The sequence below is a fragment of the Tupaia chinensis genome, unplaced genomic scaffold (genome assembly GCF_000334495.1).
Source record: "Tupaia chinensis unplaced genomic scaffold, TupChi_1.0 Scaffold144624_1, whole genome shotgun sequence".
In the NCBI taxonomy this organism is placed as follows: Eukaryota; Metazoa; Chordata; class Mammalia; order Scandentia; family Tupaiidae; genus Tupaia; species Tupaia belangeri.
Window position 1 is genome coordinate 1,686,004 of NW_006204485.1, and position 20,852 is coordinate 1,706,855.

Genomic DNA, 20,852 nt, shown 5'->3' on the forward strand with positions numbered 1-20,852 from the left:
TGACTGTTTTAGAGGTAGGCGCTGCTATGACTACAAGGACAAGTAAAACCTTCCTCTTTAAAAAAAAAAAGGGGGGGGGGCAAGAGCATACATTTCAGCCTCTGATTGTCATTTGTCACCTGGATCATTTGATTTGCTTTCATTTTGACGCCATGAGGAGAAACCCAGCTCATGTGGGGAGAATAGTAATGGACAGACAGAAGGTGCCAAGTTCAGTATGTTCATGATGACATTGTTCGGCGCTGAATTAGCCAACTCAGGGACTGCCTTCCACCAGACTCCTGGTTATCAAGCATTGCAACCCAAAAGTATCTCAAAAGTAGTCTTTGATGGGAACCAGCAGTTAGCGTAATGGCTATGTCACTGGACTCCCACGTAGTCGACCGCGGTTCGCGTCCCAGACCTGGTGGCTTAAAACTCACGCCGGGCGCGTGTGCGTGTGTGCCCAAGATCCCGAGAGGAGAATGGAGGAGAAGGGACTGCGGCGTGAGGAACCAGCAGTTAGCGTAATGGCTATGTCACTGGACTCCCACGTAGTCGACCGCGGTTCGCGTCCCAGACCTGGTGGCTTAAAACTCACGCCGGGCGCGTGTGCGTGTGTGCCCAAGATCCCGAGAGGAGAATGGAGGAGAAGGGATTGCGGCGTGACCATCCCCCCGGGGGGTGATTTCTCGCTTTCTGTCTGTATGTCTCTCTGTCTGGAGAGCGCACACACCCTATAGCGAAAAACCTCTCAAAAAAAAAAAAAAGTAGTCTTTGATTGCTATAATAATTCAGACACATTAGTTGAGAAAATTAAGCATTTATTGGATGTATGTTTATTTAGTAACACAACATACGGTTTCTCAACAATGAACTGAACTCCTCCAAAACATAGTGAAACAAGTTTCCATTATTCCCAGGTTAGACCCAACCCTATCATTTTATGCTCTTCTTTAACAACTGTCAAAACACACAACATATTTGGAGGAAGATACTCACATTACTCAAAACCCAAAATATTTTAAAATAAAAAAGTAGCTTTAGGGTAGTAATCTCTACATATCACAGTACACCATGATGCCATTCTGCAATTTCACAATTAGTATTCAAAACATTAATAAACTTATGCAAAATGCTTGGAAAAACTGAAAGCCTACGACCTTTTCCAGTTTCTGATGTCAGGAACAGGTAGAAGCCACCAACTCCTTCACAGATCTTCTGTTATACTTCAAAACCACTGGTCCGGCTCTCCAACAGTGATGACAAGGCACGTGATGTGTGCACGTTCTGCGAAGGGTAGAATGGATGACATATTCTACAATAATACAAGCCCTGGATTGTTTCTGCGTGACAAAAAATAATATTCCAATATTCCCTGAAGAGATTTTATACAAAGGTTGAAAACAGCTATTTTCCATCATAGTCAAAGTCAATTTACTTTTTAAATGAAATATACGCCGCTGCAGTTCCTTCCCTGATTTTTACAAGGGGTTGCTATGGTGTGTTAAGTGTGTGAACACTCAGACCTTATACATAAACCAAACACAATCAAGGATTCACACCAGCTCCAAAGGTTGATATTAAACTGCCCACGGACCCTCCAAACAGAATTAGTGAGAGAAATTTTAATGGCCTTTTGTTTATCTTTTCAAAAGCTTTTTTGTTTGAAAACTGAGTTTACAGAAAACTCTAAAGAAATAGTCTCACTAACTATTTAGAGTGATTGACAGGAATGAGGTGAAATACACATTTTTCATTTAGAAGTTAAGTTTGCAATTGATACACAATTTTAAATTACCCAGTCCAGTATATTATTCTATATTTCTCTCCTGATTCTGTAATTGCCAGCCATTTGATAACATCCATCCTCAGTTCTTTTCAAAAAATTCTTATACCACTTTTTAGACTTCTGTCGTAAGTGTATATAAATTTAAAAAAATCTAGTTACATGTTCAATGAATTAAGAAACAACAAACATCTGAACAGTTTAGTTAGACTTTAACAGGCAGAAAATAGTTGCTTTGGCAATGTATAAAAACATAACTGTTGTGGTACAAATCATTATTTAATCTATTTTTATTAAATATTAAAATGCAATTAAGGCAATTATTGTTTTAAGACATGTGAAATTGTATGTAATAAACAGATAACTGGTCCCACAACTGACATATTGCACCCCTACTTTTTTTCTCTATTTACTGTAAGGAACCAATAAAAATTATTAAAAAAAAAAAAAAAAAGATCAGGTGGTCTTTCTAAAAACATCTCAAAAAGGTTTTGATTACTACTAAGGTATTTATTACTTTCAATACAAGCATCTGATAAAGATGACGAAGAATAATAACTTCTAAGGTTTTCCCTTTAGCATCTTTCTGGCATCTCCAGTTCTGTTGAATTTACTCAAAGTGGTTCAACTCACAGTTTTCCTACTGAGGAAAAAAGAGATGATTTATTGTTTAATCTGCCATTCCAGGCAGAATGGGGATTCTCCAACCTGGCTCCCTATCAGTGTCATCTGGGCAAACCGAGCATCAGATTCCTGAGCTCCCTGCTTAATGAAGCAGTCCCTTCGCTACCACCTCCTGGGAGAGTGTGGAGTTATTCCTGGATAATCCCACAAACAGGATGAATAAAGCACCCAGTTAAAAAGGAAGGTATCTGTGTTTCCACAGGTCCTATCATGCAAACTGGGAACCACTAAGAAGATACAATGTGGAACTACTGCCATTAGATGATCGGTGTACAGGGTGACCAGGAAACAACTTTTTAACATCTCTGAATCAAATAACGCTGGCCCTGCTGGCCCCTCCCATGGAAGCTGTATTTTTCCTGACCCTGCAGGGCCACAGCAAGCCAACAGTGACGTAGGGAGGGGGCCACGATTCAAAATGTAAATGTTTCCACCCGTTTCTCTTCCTCTCTCTGTCTCAGTTCTCCCACGCTTGTTCCCTCTTTTCCCATATTCTGCATTGTGCCATTCTCACTCTTAGTCCCTTCCCCTTCTACTCCCTTTTCTCACTTCCTCTCTTTTCCTTCTTTTTTGATTATTCATTTTTATCATTCCTCTCTTCTCTACTTTCTCTTCCTTAAAACTCTTTCCTTATACAAGCAAAATATATACTACCAGACATACGTGTCAGAAAACATCAAGCCTAAGGAAATGGAATGATGTGTGCAGAAGACGTCAGTCAAAACAGACCGTCAACAACCACACTGGTGTGGTGTAATACGAGCCACACAGGATGCTTCCAAATCCCTTCTCATTTCGAAGTCTCATCTGCTCCTGAGGTGTGACGCACTTATTGACCATACTTAAAGACCTAAGGCACAGAGAAGTGTAATGACATAGCTGAGCTTCCTAACCAAGAAGAAAATCCAGATCTGGTTCCCAATCTGGTCTTCCTTTTTTACAGTGACATCTGACTAGAGGCAGGATGAGAGCCAAAGAGAAAGAGTGAGGCTGTTTCAGTTCTGAAGTGTCCAAAGGTAACCAGTTACCTTGTACATTAGGAACTACTCTTCCTAAGGAGAAAAAAAAAATGTATTCTCTTAATAGGGAAATCACAGTATATATTTTCTAAAGGTTTTCCAACTTTTAAAAAGATGACTTCACACAAATGACGTCTGACTACATTTTAAAGTCATTCCACTTTGGTAATAGTGTAGCCCAGAGATAGTTCTGAGGTCAGAATTGTTCTAATACATAAACTCAAAGAATATATACAATACTTTATAGAAACTGCATAGATACACTATGTTTTAGGAATGACTGTTTATATTGAAAATCATGCAATCCGTTCTCCCACATGCACGATGTTCTCCAAACTGTCCATCTATGATTCAATCTTGTTAACTCTGAGGACTACATTTCTTGAACATTCTCAAGGAAAAAGTTATCTAGTCTAAAAATAAATTCATAAAGTTTGTTTTAAAACTATTATACATATTCTGTGATACCTTTAGTTTTAGGTAAAAACAGTCTCTAAATAGAGAGTTTTTCACTGTAACTCAACAGCGAAATACTCAATTAGGTCAGGTCTGAACAGACTACATGAAGAACCCTCCAACCCATCCACACTGTAGATGCGCTTTACTTACACCATCATGAGTGAGACAACAGTATATGGTTCAGCTGGATTTAACTATGACCACACTTTACCTGGTCCCATTCAATCGAATTACAGCCCATGGGGCCGAGAGTCTCCATTCACAGAGTAAATTAAATCTTAAGAACCTTATTAATACAAATGCATATACACTGTCAATAACCTCAAATGCTTCCTGTAATGTATTTCAAAATCAAGACCTATGCCAAGAATTGTGATTTATTTTTACATCCTAATTCCAACAAACCAACCAAAAAATGGCATATTTGAGACAACTGGGAAAATTGGCTTAAGGCCTAGATATTAGATGACGCCAAAGGACCGCAGTTACTTTTTTTAGGTATGATGTCACTATGGTTAGTCATAGTGGTAAAAAAACATGATGTCTGAGAGTCTTTAAAATACTTCAGCAAAGGTGGGCCAATTCCATGGCCTGGTGGTTAGGCAACTAGATCCCACATGGCTGACCCTGAGGTTCTAGTCCCTGACCCAGTGGCTTAAGAAACACCCTGGGCACATGTGCATGTGTACTTCAAATCTCAAAAGGATGGATTTTTGGAGAAGGGACTGCAATATGACCATTCTTCGAGGGAGTGCTTTCTCCTTTTCTCTGGAAAGCACAAGTGCTCTCTGGCAAAATTTTTAAAAATAAAAATAAAAAGGGATATGCTGGAAAAAAAGAGATAAATGAATACAGTTAAGATATGGACAAGGGTTAGCTCTAGATAGTCAGTACCACCACACCATTTTCTCTACTTTTCTGTAAAATGTTCAAATCTCTTCATTAAAAAATGTTTGCAGATTCCACGTGCAGTCTGCCAGAGTTTCCAATGGGTGAGGCATCTCATGACAAGTTCCTCTTAAGTATCTTATGTAGCCAGGTAAAGTGGTCTTATTTGGAGACCATTAGAAACTTCAAAATCTTAAGATTCTCATTTTCTGCACAGGTAGCTAATTTCAACACAGTTCATAGGTTCCGTTATTACTCGCCATGGCATTCTGCCAAGGAAGTACAGCTCATGCTCTCAACCCAACTGTTCTCAAGGTGCCACACAAGTTGTCAACCTCTGAGGTACCTTTCTTAAACCCTCCTCTTTTGGTCTGTCCCTCCTGAAATGCCGAGGACGGGGACAACTGTACCAGCCTTCTCTTTCTGCATAGTCCATGTCACCAGAAGGTACCGTGTCTTCACAAAGCCAGTCAACACAATTTTCACATGAATGGTAGTTTTCCATCATGCTTTTCCCTAATCCCTTTAAGCATTACAACACCAAAGAGTGAAAAAGAAGACAACCAAGGTACTTGGTAAAGTGAGATTAGGTACTCCAACACACTAGTAAGTGCTCAGAATCTATAGGTTTGTATTAAGACAGCAGATCAAGAACTCCAAGACAAGTAGTACTTTTCTCATCTTCAAGACTAAAAAAAGAAATTCACTGTCTTCACTGTCTTACGTGACGTTCAAAAAAGGAAAGATATGCACACTAACCCAGTCAGGACTCATTTTTCTACAGTCTGACGTAATAGTTTTGTTGACCCACATCAATCACTAAAGTTGTCTAACTTTTGAAAATTAAGGCTCTATATATATTTGCTTCTTCAAAAATATCTTACGAAGCCACTTTGAGGTAGAAGCAAAGCTTAAGTGGGCCACTTTTTTCTTCTCCATTGTAACTAAAATCACTAATCACAAGAAGTACGTAGCTTATGTGTTTTTGGTCCATCGTACTGCCCACCATATTAGTACACTATTAAGGTTCTCACTTCATCAACATAATTTACTTCCAGAATGCCCAGTAAAGCTGAACAGTTTTACTTAAAGTGATAAAAAAACAACAAAAAGAGAAAAACAAACCAAAAAACACCTCCAAATATATGTTTAACAATCTTAGAGCTGAGTTTTGGCAAAACAGTTTAATACATAAAAAATAACACTATCTCTCTCTCCCTCTCTCTCTCTCTCTCTCTCTCTCTCTCTCACATACACCCTCTCTCTCTCTCTCTCTCACACACACACACACACACACACACACACACAGAGACACAAACTCAAACTCCAGAGTTTTTCTATTTTTCCTCTTCCTTATACAACTCGTGGTTTTTAACGTGCAGTTCACTTTATAATCTAAAAATAATCTTAAACATGATTGTCACAAAAATACTTTAAAACAGAGATGAAATGTATAAAGGCACACACAGATTGTCGACGGCTACATCACATTTCTTTAGAAACAGAACTGCTTCTGCTCTTGTAAACAACTTGTTTCTCACACACGTAAAGTGAGGTTAGTGCTGACATAAAATTATTGCTATACTCACAGTTTGAGTGTTTCCACTGCATTTGAGGTACATATTCTACATCCATACCCCCTACAGTTCTTACTCACTTGAGAGTAAGGCAACAGAAGTCTGCAGGCTATAATCAATTAATAGTATTTTCATCAATACTGGAATGATAGCAAGCAACATTACAAAACATCAGAGAGAACAAAGGTCTTCTTATTGGAGCCCACGATTTTCACTTGTTCTTCATTATGTGAATATACTGCTCATTTAATTCTTCAGGAAAGGAATTACTGTGGAGATAAATAATCCCTTCCTGAGTACTTCATCTAAGACTATTCCTTCATACTTATCCTCTGACACTCTGCTATTTTCATCCATTTGATTTAAGTTACCAGAGATCATCACCTTCCTTTTGGCGGTCTGTCATAACGTTCTCTTATGCTTTTGGTTAGCTGCTTGATAAATATTTTGTAAATTTTCCCACAGTATGTATGCACTGTCTTTTGTAGTTCCAGTTCTAAATTTCTTAATAAGGAACGGACGTTGTCATCTTCAAATGAACACTAGAGAAAGAAAAATCAAAAGGCAAAGATACATATAAAAACTTAATTATTTTCCAAACAACTTTTTCAATTAGTTTAATATTAATCGTTCCATTTAATGTCTCATGAAAAGTATCTGCTCAACCAATATTTTCAGTAAATTAAACAGAACTATGAACTTACATGAGAAAAGGAGGACAGTCATGGTAAACCTCTGGGGGATAAGAGAAGCTTTTAGGAGAAGGGCTGATGGGGGAAGGGCATTCCACACCAAGAGAACACATTCAAGGGCAAAGAGACGCAGACACTGGTGTAAGAGGACCGAAATCTCTGACAGTATCTGGGAGAAACTACTGAACACTGACTGGTTTTAAAAAGGCCTGAGGTTGGACAGTGACACAGTAGCAGAACCCTATGCACTGTGAGGCTGATCCAGATGGGAATGCTTCAGGTTTGCATCCTAAGACCTTCCTGAGAATGCCAAGCATCCATGTGCAGGATGAGAACTGGCTAGGGCTGGGGGTATTGTGGTTGTGTGCATGTCTCTTTCTCTTTCATGGAAGAAATAAACACAAAAAATCTTTATATAAAGGGGGGCAGATCTTACCATGCACTCTCTCACACCCCACCTTCCAAAAATCACTCTAATCATAATGTTGAAGCTTGACTGGAAAGGAATGAAATAGAGACATGGGGTGGGATAAATATAATATGGTAACATGGTTCACCATTTCCCAGGGTCCTAACTACACACAAGGATCCCAAGCATAAATATATTAGAGAACTTCATTAAAAAAAAAAAAAAGAGAAAGAGAGAGAGAGAGTTTTGCCATAGGGCCCAGGTACTCGCCAGAGAGACAGAGATGCCAGAAGAGAGTTATCACCACCAGGGAGGATGGCCACACCGCAATCCATTCTCCTCCACTGTCCTCTCGGGATTTTCAACACACATGTGCACATGTCGAGAGTGAGTTTCAAGCCTCCAGGTCCAGGACTTGAACCACAGTGGGCCACATGGAGTCCAGCAACATAACCATTACGCCATTACTAGTCCCAATATATTAGAGAACTAAATATCATACATGCCTCATCCCCATTCATACAGGCAACATGAAAAAGTCTAAAGAGTAAAACAGAAAATGCCCCTATTGAACATGGTTTGGAAGACACTGTAGTAGCTAGCAATCAACTAGAAATAATTTGTGATTTTAGTATTCTCAGCCAGGTTTATTTAGTGATCTAGTATTTTTAGCTAGGCATATGTTCAATAAAAAAGATTGATGGGGCTTGAAAATAGATGTTACATAAAAGATTGAAGCCAGTAAAAAAAGGCAAAATACCAAGAAAATTCAGAACCTCAGTTCCTTGAAGGCTGTAAAGGCCCAGAGGCTCTCCAGGACAGGGAGAGAAATGAAAGGATGGCACTGCCCCGAACACAGCCAGTCAGTCTATAGGAAGCTGTAGTCGGCGGGGAGGGAGAATCTTCCCTCAATTACAGATCTAGTAAGTGGTTAAACCAGGATTCCTCCCCAGAGGCCTACCTCTAAAAATCCAAGGGTAACTACCACACAGCATTGTTTAGAAATAAATAAGCCAAAGAAACATAAGAAGTCAGTGTAGAAAATCCTGCAGCAGGATTAAGGTCAATGAACAGCAGAAAATTGGGAAAAGTGTTGTATTTACATGCCTAAATTTGTTTACAGAGTTAAAAGTAGCGGTCAAGTTAAACATGGTAAACTTCGTGATACTGTGAAGTAACATTTCAATGTGCATGAAGAAATACTGGAAAACTGATTCTGAGGCAGATAATAATAGGAAGCTCAAATTGTGATCTTTTTATACCCACTATTTTACTACACAATGAAAACGAAGTGAAAATGCTATAAATATGTTTAAGATTTAAAGGAAGGCTGCTGATTCCTAGGACTATGCAGCCCTTGAAATTCTGTTTGCTCATTTTCATGTGACTTAAATCCCAGTGTCTGTGGTTAAAAAAAAAAAAATGGGGGAGGCAGCAGCCTGGTAGTAGTTAAAGATGTGAAGGGGGAACTGGATCCCATATCCACGCTGGAATCCCAGCCCCAGCAGCTTGAAAAACACACTGGGTGCACACGTGCACGTGCCCAGGATATTGATGGAATGGAGAAAAATGGACTGTAGGTCTTGGGGCAGGGCGGGGGGGCAGCGTGGCACTTTCCCCTTCCTCTCTCTGTTGTGCGCATAAGTTTCTCTGGCAAAGAAAAAAAAAAATGGGAGGGCCAGGTCTGTGATGCAACAGTAATACACTGCTCCAGCAGGGCTGGATCCATATGGAGGACTGCAGGTTCGGTTCCCTGGCTGACCTGCACACTCTACGTTCTCTGCACACATGCCCATGATCCTCGCTGGGAGAGCCAAGGGGCTCGTGGTGTGAGATCCTACTGAAGGTACTTGTCTTACTCTCTTTATGTAACACCCACTCCCAACTCTCATGGAAAAAAAAAAAAAGACAAGTAAACTTCTTTAAAAATTTATTTTCTACACTGGGAAAAAAGAAAATCTTTCAATTACTTTCTGAAATAAAAACAGTGACTCATGAATTAGATCTCTTTCAGCCCAACATATGACACAGCAGTCTGATCTTTAAGGGAGAAGATGATAAAGTAGCAAATTTCCACCTCTTCTTTAGAAATTTATTTTCTACACTGGGAAAAAGAAAATCTTTCGATTACTTTCTGAAATAAAAACAGTGACTCATGAATTAGATCTCTTTCAGCCCAACATATGACACAGCAGTCTGATCTTTAAGGGAGAAGATGATAAAGTAGCAAATTTCCACCTTTCTAAATACAGCCTGAAGAGACTATATTCTGCAGTTCACATCATTTGAAAGGCTGTGTGGTGGACATCCTGCATCCAGGTGTCCCTCTCTCAGAGCACACTGCCCTCCCCTGACTGTGGGCCTCCTCTAGCCTGAGTTCTGGGCCTAATTTGCCCTTATCTTTCCTTCTCTGTCTGCTGCTCATCATCCTTACTGCTCAGCTCAAATGTCAGCTCCTCCAAGGGGCCTTCTCTACACGGCAAATCATGCCCTCTTTCACTGGCATGCAACCCAGTACACGAACTTTTAGGAAGGTCACACTTTATGTACAGGAACGTCAGTGAAAGGCAGGGAACAGCAATGAGGCTACAGTGACCACACTTAGGCAAGGTGAGGCGTCCTTAAAGAACAGAACGTGTGAAAAGTACGGCAGGACGGCAGTGGAGCGAATCCTGAGTGTCAACTACACACACAGAGGTCCTGTGGGAAGGAAAACAGTCAAGACTTCGCTGTAGGGACATTATGCAAACACATGCAGGGTGTAAGTAAATCAAGGTTAACACAGAAACACCAGGAAACACAGTAACTCAGAATGAGATACATGAAACAGAAGGTACCTTATAGAGCCATAAAATGTTTTGTTCCCGTTTTGAGTTCGCAATTTTTAAACTTAATAATTTTATTCATTCAACTAATACTCAAATATGTATGGACTGTAAAAACTGATTTGCTGGCAGACACAGCCATGCATTTACATTTTAAAGATGGTTCACGTCCTTTATAATTCATATTATTCACTGTGTTCCACGGCTATGACTAAGCTTCTGTCTGAAACTTGCATAAATACCCTTCTGAATGTAATTCTTTAAAAATTACACTTCTCACTGAATTATAGATAAGGAAAGATAAAAACACTAACCAAGAGTACCATAAAAGACTGATTAACTTCATTAAGGTGAAAAATGGATACATATAAGCTGTAGTTAACACAGACCCAAAACAAACACGAAAAGTCATTAATTCAGTGTTTGAAATCATTATAAACATAAAATCTATTTTTAAAGAATCAAGTATAATTAATCAACTTAAAACTATTCCTCATATTTTAAAGATATGTATTTATAATCCAAAGGAAAAAAATCAAATAAAACCAGGGAGATTTAATACTCTAATAATAGATGATTTTAAATGCTCAAAGACAACAAAGGAATCCTATTTTTGTAGGGATACATTTTTATACTCCAAAGCCTCAGAACCCCAAAAGTACTTTTCTTCATTTTTATTATCTCCTGAAAGCCTATACATAAAGCATTCTTAAAATATGGTATTAATTTCTGAAAGCTTGTAAGGTCTGCAACATTAAAATGAATATTAAGTTTTATAATTCTTCAGTGAGTATAATCATATCATGATGAACTGATTATTTAGAAGCATTATCTGTCAAGTTTGTAGGTCAAAAAACTTAGCAAATAATACATTAAAACAGTAGCCTACTATTAGTAGTGCTAATAGCACTGTCTACCACGGAGTGGAAGAAACACTGACTTCCCAGAAACTTCTCCTTACCGTGAAGAACCATCACCTTACCATGCACGCCATCCCATAGCCACCTCACCCCGATCACTTCCTGCCTTCATCCAGCACTTCAGTCATACCACACGGCTCAACACCCAACCTCCCCATGGATCTTTTCTGAGAACCTTTCTCTCGGGTAGTTCTCAGCCCAGACTGCATGGCTCATCTGGCAAACGTACTCATTCTTCAGGGCCCACTTCAAATACCTCTTCTTCAATGAGGCCTTTACTGGTCCCTCAGGGCAAAACTGCTGTACTCCTCAGGGCCCTAGCACAGTCTCGGTCACACGGATTCTAGTTCAGCGTCTTATCTCACTCTCATCGATGAGGCAATACGAGGACCAGAACTTTTCAGTCACTAGCGGGAGTGAGCACCTCGCAAACGAGGGCATCAGCTCTTCTCCTGACCCACACTTAAACAAACTAGTCTACTATTATGTTTCGTCTTCATGCCTACATAAGATCATGCACAGACTAGCAGAACAGAGAGCACACTAAGTTAATACACCCAGGATAAATCCAAACCTCCTTTGAATCTGCCCAAGTCTTGGTCCCCAACATATTCAGAGGTCTGGCTCATGCAGTTATCTAGAGGCTTATGCAGGATACCCAGCTCTCCTGTCAACACAGCTTAATTACATAGAAGGAGATTAAAACAAGGAGGAGGACCGAAGTCTGGAGCTGGCGGAGGAGGAGCAGCAGTTTTTCCACGCTCAATATGAAGTGAATGCTTAAAAGAGAAAATCCCGTTTACAAAAGTGACAAAAAAGATAAAACACCTAAGCATAAATTTAAGATATGTCCAAATCACATAAGAAGAAAACTATAAAAACATTCCTGAAAGACTGAAGGAAAGATAGCCTTTGTTCTATTATTTAGGATGTCTCCACATTATAGAAACGGCAGCACTATCAACGCTGGCCCATAATGCAGTGGTCAAGAGCTGCGCATAGAAAGCCAGATTCCACATGGCCGACCATGGTTCAAATCCCAATCCTGGCTACTTGAAAACCATGCTGAGCATGTGTGTGTGTATGTCTCACATCCTGACAGGATATGTCAATGGAGGAATGAAGGAAAAAGGACTGTGATGTGACCATACCCCATGGAAGAATGCTTTCTCTCTTCCTCATTCTTTCTCTGGCAAGTGTATGGACCCCCTGGAAACATTTTATTAAATGTCAGTGATTCCATGACACCAGCAGATGCTGTAATGGTTACATCACTGGACTCCCACGTAGTCGACCGCTGTTTGAGTCCTGGACCCAGCGGCTGAAAACTCACACCAGGCACATGAGTGTGTGTGCCCAAAATCCCAAGAGAAGAATGGAAGAGAAGGGACTGTGGTGTGGCCATGCTTTCTGGATGGTGATTTCTCACTTTCTATCCATCTCTCTGTCTCTTAGACAAGCACATATGCCCTGTAGCAAAAATATCTCTCTTTAAAAAAATGTAAGAGAGGCCAGCAGATGGCATAATGGTTACATCACTGGGCTCCCACACAGTCAAATGCAGTTCAAGTCCCGGACTCAGAGGCTTACCACTCATGTTGGGTGCATGTGCTTGCATGCCCAAAGCCCTGAGAGGAAAGTGGAGGAGAAGGGAATGTGGTATGGCCACCCCTCTTGGGGGGTGATTTCTAGCTTTCTGTCTCTCCAGAGAGTGCATGCACCCTATAGCAAAAGCAGCAAACAATGAAGGTGGTAAACTACGGGCTAGGGGGTGGAAGGGGTAGGGGAGGGAGCAGTCCATCTGAGTAAGTCCTTCTATAGCTCTGACATTTGAATTACATCACTGTTTCACACAGCAGAAAAATAAACCTTATCAGCAAGGACAGGGAAAAAAATTAAAACTGAAAACATACTAAATAGAAGGGCCCATAATATTTTATTTCAAATGAATAAATAAGCAGACTGAGAGGGAGGAAAAGAACGAACTGGCCCACATAACTTCTGTACACAGCAGTGAGTATACACTCTCGTCAGGGGGCAGAAGAGAGGAGGAGAAAGAACTGGAAACAAGCCCTGAACCCTTTACACTAGGTAGGTTGGCTGTTTGAAAGGAGGAGAGCGGAGGTAATGTATGAGCAGAGTATTTCTGACATTATTTTAAATGTACTCTAGATTAAACAAATGAGAAAATGCATGGGTGGTGGGAGTCAGGATTCTAACTGGGAGAAAGGAGATAAAATACAGAGTTTGGAAGGTAAGGAAGTGTCTCAGAGAAAAGGAATAGACTTGGGGGTATGTGCGTGAACACATGATTTGTGTGGATATGTGTGTGCTCTCATACTTCCTAGGTTTGTCACTAAAAAGGCATGGAAGCAGACACCGTTACAGCAACACACGTGCTAACATCCAGAGCCTACTAAAAGAGCCAGCGTTCCTTTGACGGAGCTAATTTCGGGGGTAAGGCAGAGAAAGAATAAAATAAGCCTGGAGCATTGGGTTGTCGGAAAAGTCATGATGTATTTTTCTGTCCTTCTATGCAAAAATGCTTCGTGACTTTCCAATAACCCAATATTTCGTTGGGACAGAAAATGAAGTACTCAAGAAAAGGTTGGGGACGTGTAGCAAGGACACAAGAAATCGCCAAAAGGAGCTCCCAGTGACCGAATGTGGAACAACTTCAGCCTCAACTCAATTAGAAGGAAATAATGCATTATACATCACTGGGTGGAGAGTTCTTACTGGGGCCAGACCTTAGTCTAGTGGCTAAGAGGAGTCATATCCCCATGGCTGGTCATGGTTCGAGCCCCAGCCCCAGCAGCTTGGAAAACATGCCAGGTGCTGGTACATGCCCAGAATCCTGACAGGATGGAGAGCTGAGAAGGAATTGTATGACCACACCCCTCTGGAGGGTGCTTTCTCCCTCTTTCTGTTTCTGTCTTTCTCTGGAGAATGCACACATCCTATGGCAATTAAAAAAAAAAGAAAGAAAGAAAGAAAGAAAATCATACTGATTATGTAGAATCAGTAAACGGTCATTCTGGTCCCCTGCTACAGAATTCCAAGTGCCAAATATTTCTGTTAAAGTGCTAAAATTGGACACCATCAATGTGCAACTACCACAGGAAAGGCAGTTTAAACAAAAAACCAACAATGGATGCCAAATCTAGAATGGAAATTTCGATGAGAAGCAGAACATTTACATGATTTTAAAGATTCCCCCACGGATGGCTTACAATAGGAAAAGCACACTGCAAAGAAACTGAACCACATGTTGACTGAGTGATCAAATTCGACATCACTGACGATGGGCAGATAAAGGTTACCGTGACTTCTGTACAGTATTCTGACCAGAACAGCACATCCTGAGTCCAATCACAAAGAAACATCAGAGAAGACAAAATAAAGAACATTCTAGTAAGAAAAGGGGTGGGGAGGCTCTCCAAAAATGTCAATGCCATAAAAGACCAAGAAAGACTGAAAAACTAGGCTAGATCAAAACAGAGTAAAGACACATGGATGACAAATTAAAGTGTTATATCCGCATTAAATTTACTGGGCACGCTATCTGCACTGTAGTTAAGAAGACAATGTTCTCATTCTTAGTAAAAACACACTGAAGTGTTTATGGTTAAAAAAAACAAATGGTTCACACAAACACACACACACGAAAAAAACTTACAGAGACAAGGGCAAAGCAAACAGAGCAAATGTTAATAACTAACGGCCTTGAGTAAAGAGTATATGGGTATATGTAAAGTCTGCATACCAGTCTTGCAAACTTTCCATAAACTTGGAAGTATTTTCAAATTTAAAAAAAAAAAAAAAAAAAAGCAGCTCTTACATTTCTCAGTGCTTCATAAACAGCTCTAAATGCTGGTTGCTTATCGTCGTGGTAAACACCTCTGTTCCCGTGAAGAATAAAGATTCCTTCTTCTTCTGCTTCTTGGCAATTGCTTCCATATATACAATGATCTGGTCGGTAATTCCATTGACATGGAAAAACATAAAGGCTTTCTACGTGAAGAAAGACCAATCAATAATGCAAATACCGCTAATTCCACAGACCTAACATATTGTAAAAATTTGGTTTAAAAATACAGCTTTTACACAGTAAGATGGCAAATAATAAAAAAAATGTATTTGGCATTTAGATTCTAACGAAATTAATATTCAAGGAAAACTTTACTGTCTTAAACATAAATAATGGTAACCATTTAAAATAAGCCAATATCAAATAAATGAATTTCTTCCTTTTTGATTATATATTATGTGTGGCTTTTTTTAAGAACAAATGCAAATAATAAAAGGAATTTAAATGATTACCTGGATTATGAAAAAACATGATATTCAAGAGATCCTGATCACCCCATGTGATGTTCAGTTTGTATTTTTTCAGCAGTGGCATAAGTATGTCTCCCCATCGCAGTCGGACAGTTGTCATATCGTTCTGTTGATGAAAACATTAACAAGCCCTCAGACTTCCAAGTTTCAAACAGCAGTGTGATGACAGTTCTCTCTTTTTCCCTTAGTAACCATTACAGTGGCACAAGGAGAAATGTGAAATCCTTTTGGTGCAAAATCAAGTTATGATTGTAACCTCATCTGAGGAGGGCTGTCCGTAGGGAGCAGAAGACAACCAAAGATAGTATCTTGAAGCTAATGGTAGCAGTAATAAAAACGAACAGAAGTCAGGAAAGGAAGGGAAAGACGGCAATGGCTTAATTTCTTAAAATGCAGATATTTGAGGACCTATATCTGTCTCTGTCAGAGCTATTGAAGATTAAACTTGTTAATACAAGGAGACTTTAAAAGCTCACAGTAAATGGAATTAAAGTACAAGTCTAGAGGCTAGCAGGTGGCATGGTGGTTGAGGAACTGGACTCCCACATAGGCTGATCGTGGTTAAAGTCCTGGACCTGGCAGCTTGGAACTCACGCTGGCCATGTGTGTGCATGTGTGGCCAAGATCCTCGGAGGAGAATACAGGAGAGGGGATTGTGGTGTGGCCATCCCCCCGGGAGGGTGATTTATCTTTCCTTCTCCCTGTCTCTCTCTGGTGAACACATGCACCCTATGGCAAAATCCTTAAAAAAAAAAAAAAAAAAAAAGAAGGAAGGAAAATCATGTGTGTACATGCCCAAAATCCCAAGAGGAAAATGGAGAAGGGACTGTAGCATGGCCATCCTCCTTGGGGGATGATTTCTCACTCTCTCTCTCTCTCACCAGTGAATGCACGCATCACACAGCAAAAACTTTTTTAAAAAGGTACAAGTTTGTTTTGGTGTAAAATATTTTGAAACCCATGCATATATTTTCCATAATATACATTTTCCTTGAACTTTCTGAGGACCCCTCATCTATAAATACACGGTGCTTGTACTAGAACCTAGCATATGATACCTACTCAGAATTAGCTGCTATTACTTTTACCATGATCATTTTTATTCTGACTGATTTGCCTTTTTCTTCTTAAAAGACAAGGTGTTGCACTATTGCAATCTTCCAGCCTCAGCCTCCTGAACAGCTGGCGCTACAGGTACACTCTAGGAATCAAACCCAAGCCTACCATGTGGCCTCAACTTGCAGAGCAGCACCATTTTACCAGTGTACACCACCAGGGCTAGGCCATGATTTGCTACTCTTTTATAACTGGCAGTTTGAAAAAAAAATCACTTGAAGTGGATAAATCATAAACACACACACGCACACAGTATGCTTGACAAAAATCAAGCTGTGTGGGGGTGGCAAGTGGCATGATGGTTAAGGTGCTGGACTCCCACATGGCTGACCACTGTTCAAGTCTTGGACCTGACAGCTAGCTATTTCACTTTCTCTCTCCCTCTCTCATCAGATTTAAAAATAACAATAATAATTAAATAAAATTAAATAAATATTTTTTAAAAAATCAAGCTGTGGATGGAAAGGGTAAGATGAAGAGTGAAGAGGTAAAAATTGATCAGGACCAGTAGTTAGTGTAATGACTATGTTGCTGGACTCCCATGTAGTCGACCACTGGACCTGGTGGCTTAAACTCACGCTGAGTGTGTGTGAGTGCACGCCCAAGATCCCAAAAGGAGACTGGAGGAGAAGAGATTGCGGCGTGGCCATCTCCCTGGGGGATGATTTCTTGCTTTCTGTCTCTGTCTCTCTCTGTCTTTCTGGCGAGTGCATGAGCCCTATAGCAAAAACCTCTCCAAAAAAAGAAAATAGAAGCAGTAAAAATTTATCAACTTGGGACCAGAAGATGGAGTAATGGTTATGTGGCTGGAGTCCAACGTAATCGACCCTAGTTCGAGTCCTGGACCTGTAGGCTTAAATCTCACGCTGGGCACCTGTGTGTGCATGCCCAAGATCCCAAGAGGAGAATGGAAGAGAAGGGATTGTGGCATGGCCACCCCCTCTGGGGGGTGATTTCTCACTTTCTATCTGTCTCTGTATGGTGAGCACATGTGCCCTATAGCAAAAATCTCTCGAAAAAAATTATCAACTGTTGCATTTCGAATAAATAATTCTCATAGAGAATTGGCCTTTTTAGGATGGATTTTCCTATTCAAGGATATGCTATGGCTATTTGTTTAACTATTCATTTGTCTTCTCATTAACATTTAAAAGATTTTCTCATATATTATGTGTGTGTGTGTGTGTGTGTGTGTGTGTGTGTGTGTTTGTGTGTAGCCAATTTCTTTCAGATTTCTTCCTACGTATACTATTTCTTTTATAACTATTTCAGTGGAGGTCTTCCATCTTACCTTTGAAAAGACTGCTACTTGCACATTAGGAAACACAAGCAAATAGCTCGGTAAAGCGGTACCACAAATGACACAAAGTCAAAGATTTATTAGAGGACATAACTGGGTCCAGCCTAGAGGGTGTACGCTCACCATCCAGAGGGAGGTGAGTTAGGGAGGAACACAGCAGCACTGCAGATATGCTCTAGGAAAAGGATCCCAGACTCCTGATGTCTCTCGTATACAGAAGAATTGAGAGCAAGGACAGATTCAAGGACACATTCAGAAGACTAAGCTCTGCTAACAGCTACCACCTAAAAAGCAGCATTCTTGGGTATGGACAAACTGGGAAGTTTCTTATGAACACTGTCTCAGCAGGAGGTCATCTTATGCTACATGACAAAGAACCTCTGGAGCCAACACAGAAACTGGTTTGTCTCTTATAAAAGAAGCAATTTTAGTATTTCAGTTTTCAGTCCAGCCAAATTAACCCTATACTGTTGTTGTTTACAGTAATTTTTAGTAAGTTCTTTAGGGCTTTCCGGTTACATAGGTAGGGCAACTACAAAAAAAAAATGATAATTGTACCTCCTAGTCAATTTTTATACCTGTTATTTGTTTCACTTGCCTAATATGAAGGCTTGTTTCCCCCATGCTGAGACTCACTAAGAAATTATTACTTAATAAATTGTAGAAATGAGTATCCTTATCTTTTTTCTTTTTTTATAGAGACAGATTTTTGCAATAGGTCACGTGCACTCTCCGGAGACACAGGGACAGAGAAATAGAAAGAGAGCAATTACCCCCCAGGGGGGATAGCCATGTTGCAAACTCTTCTCCTCCATTCTCCTCTTGGGATTTTGGGCACGCACATGCCCAAACACAAACACACACACACACACAAGGCATCCAGAATGTCTTTCAAGCCACCAGGTCTGGGGCTCAAATGGTGGTCAGCCCTGCTGGAGTCTAGCAATGTAAACATTATGCCATCTGCTAGCCCCCCCATGTCTTGATTTTAACTGGAAAGCATCTACTATTGGGCTGTTAGAAAGCCATGATGCATTTTTGCACAGAAAAACAGAAAAACATGTCACTGACTTTCCGACAACCTCCTTGAAGCACAATGCTGCCTCTGAACTGAGATCGGAACATATTCCTAATCCATTAATATAATCTATAGATTACATTAATAATCCATATACTAATAATCCATTATATTAATGACCCATTAATTATATTAATAATCCCAGTAGATTATTTTTAGTTTTACAGGATAAATGCACTCACCAGAGAGAGACAGAGGCAGACAGAGATGCCAAACTTCATCAGGTACCTTCTCAGACTATATTCTTATTTAAAAATAAAATGTCAAATATCTAAGGATACATCTGTGAATCTGGAGTGAGAAGGGATGGAGCTGAACACCAAGTCTTTTAGACCTGTTTGACTCCCTTAAACTATCCAGACTATAAACCAGTACTGCACAGTGCAGTTTACGGAGTACCCTAACCTAATACTTTTTATATGTCCTCAGTAATTTCAGAAATTAAGAGTAACATTTATAGGGGGCGAGCAGACATCATAGTGCTTAAGTTGCTGAATCGATTCCACATGGCCAACTTCACAGTTCAAGTCCCAGACCCAGTGGCTTGAAATAAAATGCCAGGCACATTGTGCATGCATGCCCAAAATCCCAAGAGGAGAATGGAGGAGATAGGATTGTGACATGGCCATCACCTGTAGGGGGGTGATTTTTTTCACTTTCCCTCTTTCAGTCTCTCTCTCTCTCTCTCTCTCTTCAGCAAGCACACTCACCTAATGGCAAAAAAAAATCTTAAAAAAAAAAAGTAAGATTTATAATCTTGTTAAACAATTTAATGAAATAATTTCATGTCTATTAATATAATTTTTTCTAGTAATTATTTATATTATATTTTATGCCAGTATTGGCTCATGACATATTGGCTTGGTGTTTAAAAGACACTGACCCTTCTCCATAAACAGTTTGGAAAACACTGTTATAAGCTGTTCTATGACATACAATAAACTCACTGAGGGTACTCATTTATGTGCCAATGCTAGAAATGGGGAATTCATCAATTCTCAGATTAGTTACTCCACTTTGAAAAGTTATACCCCCTTTTGGCAACATGTTCATTGACAGCATTCTGATCTCATAAATTATGCACATTAACACGATAAAAGTTCTCCATCTCACACATCTTCCAAATACATAAAAACCATCTTGTCGACCTCATAAAAAAAGTGTTCTCTATTCCAGTATCTTTCAATAATTTACTAATAGCTTTGTTTCTAAAACTTCCATCTAACTGTCTTTCACCAGTAATTATTTCCTAAGTTGCTACTTTATGTCAAGTACCATTTGTTAAATATTCTTAATGCAAAACTGTCCAAAAAACACACCCTGCCTTCAGCAGCTCGAAAAAACAGACCAAAAATACTTCACAGAGTACTATATCATAGGGCATTAATAGAGTACAGTAAACACGTAGGAAAAGGAGTCTCTAGATTCCTAATTTAAAATATCTGCTGTTCTTTCTCTAATAAATAAAGACTAAGAAATAGCCAAAGACGGACTCAACACTGCAAATAACAGAGTAACAGCTTAACCAATGTTACGTCGTTGCCTACTAATCATTACGATGCATTAAAAAATAAATAAATAAATAAATAAAAAGTTGGCCCCATAGTGCAGCAGCAAGTGCTGTAGGCATAAAGCCAGATCTCACATGGCTAAGGCAGTTTGAGTCCCAGCCCTGGTGTCTTGGGAAACATGCCGGATAGTGTGCACAACCACCGTCCTGGCAAGATGGAGAGGTGGAGGAAAGAGGATTGCTATGCCCTGCTGGGAGTGCTCTCA

At 39.8% G+C, this 20,852-nt stretch overlaps 1 protein-coding gene across 1 annotated transcript in view; it reads right to left on the minus strand.

The window, feature by feature from the left end:
* Positions 1-786: 786 nt before the first annotated feature.
* Positions 787-20,852, minus strand: part of GXYLT1 (glucoside xylosyltransferase 1) — a 36,095-nt gene continuing 16,029 nt past the window's right edge. The window contains exons 5-8 of the mRNA XM_027767770.1: positions 15,565-15,688; positions 15,083-15,255; positions 6,780-6,937; positions 787-1,269 (exon numbers count right to left, since the gene is read on the minus strand). Of these exons, the coding sequence (XP_027623571.1) occupies positions 1,161-1,269; positions 6,780-6,937; positions 15,083-15,255; positions 15,565-15,688 (564 nt within the window). The 3' untranslated portion in view covers positions 787-1,160. The remainder of the gene's footprint in view (positions 1,270-6,779; positions 6,938-15,082; positions 15,256-15,564; positions 15,689-20,852) is intronic.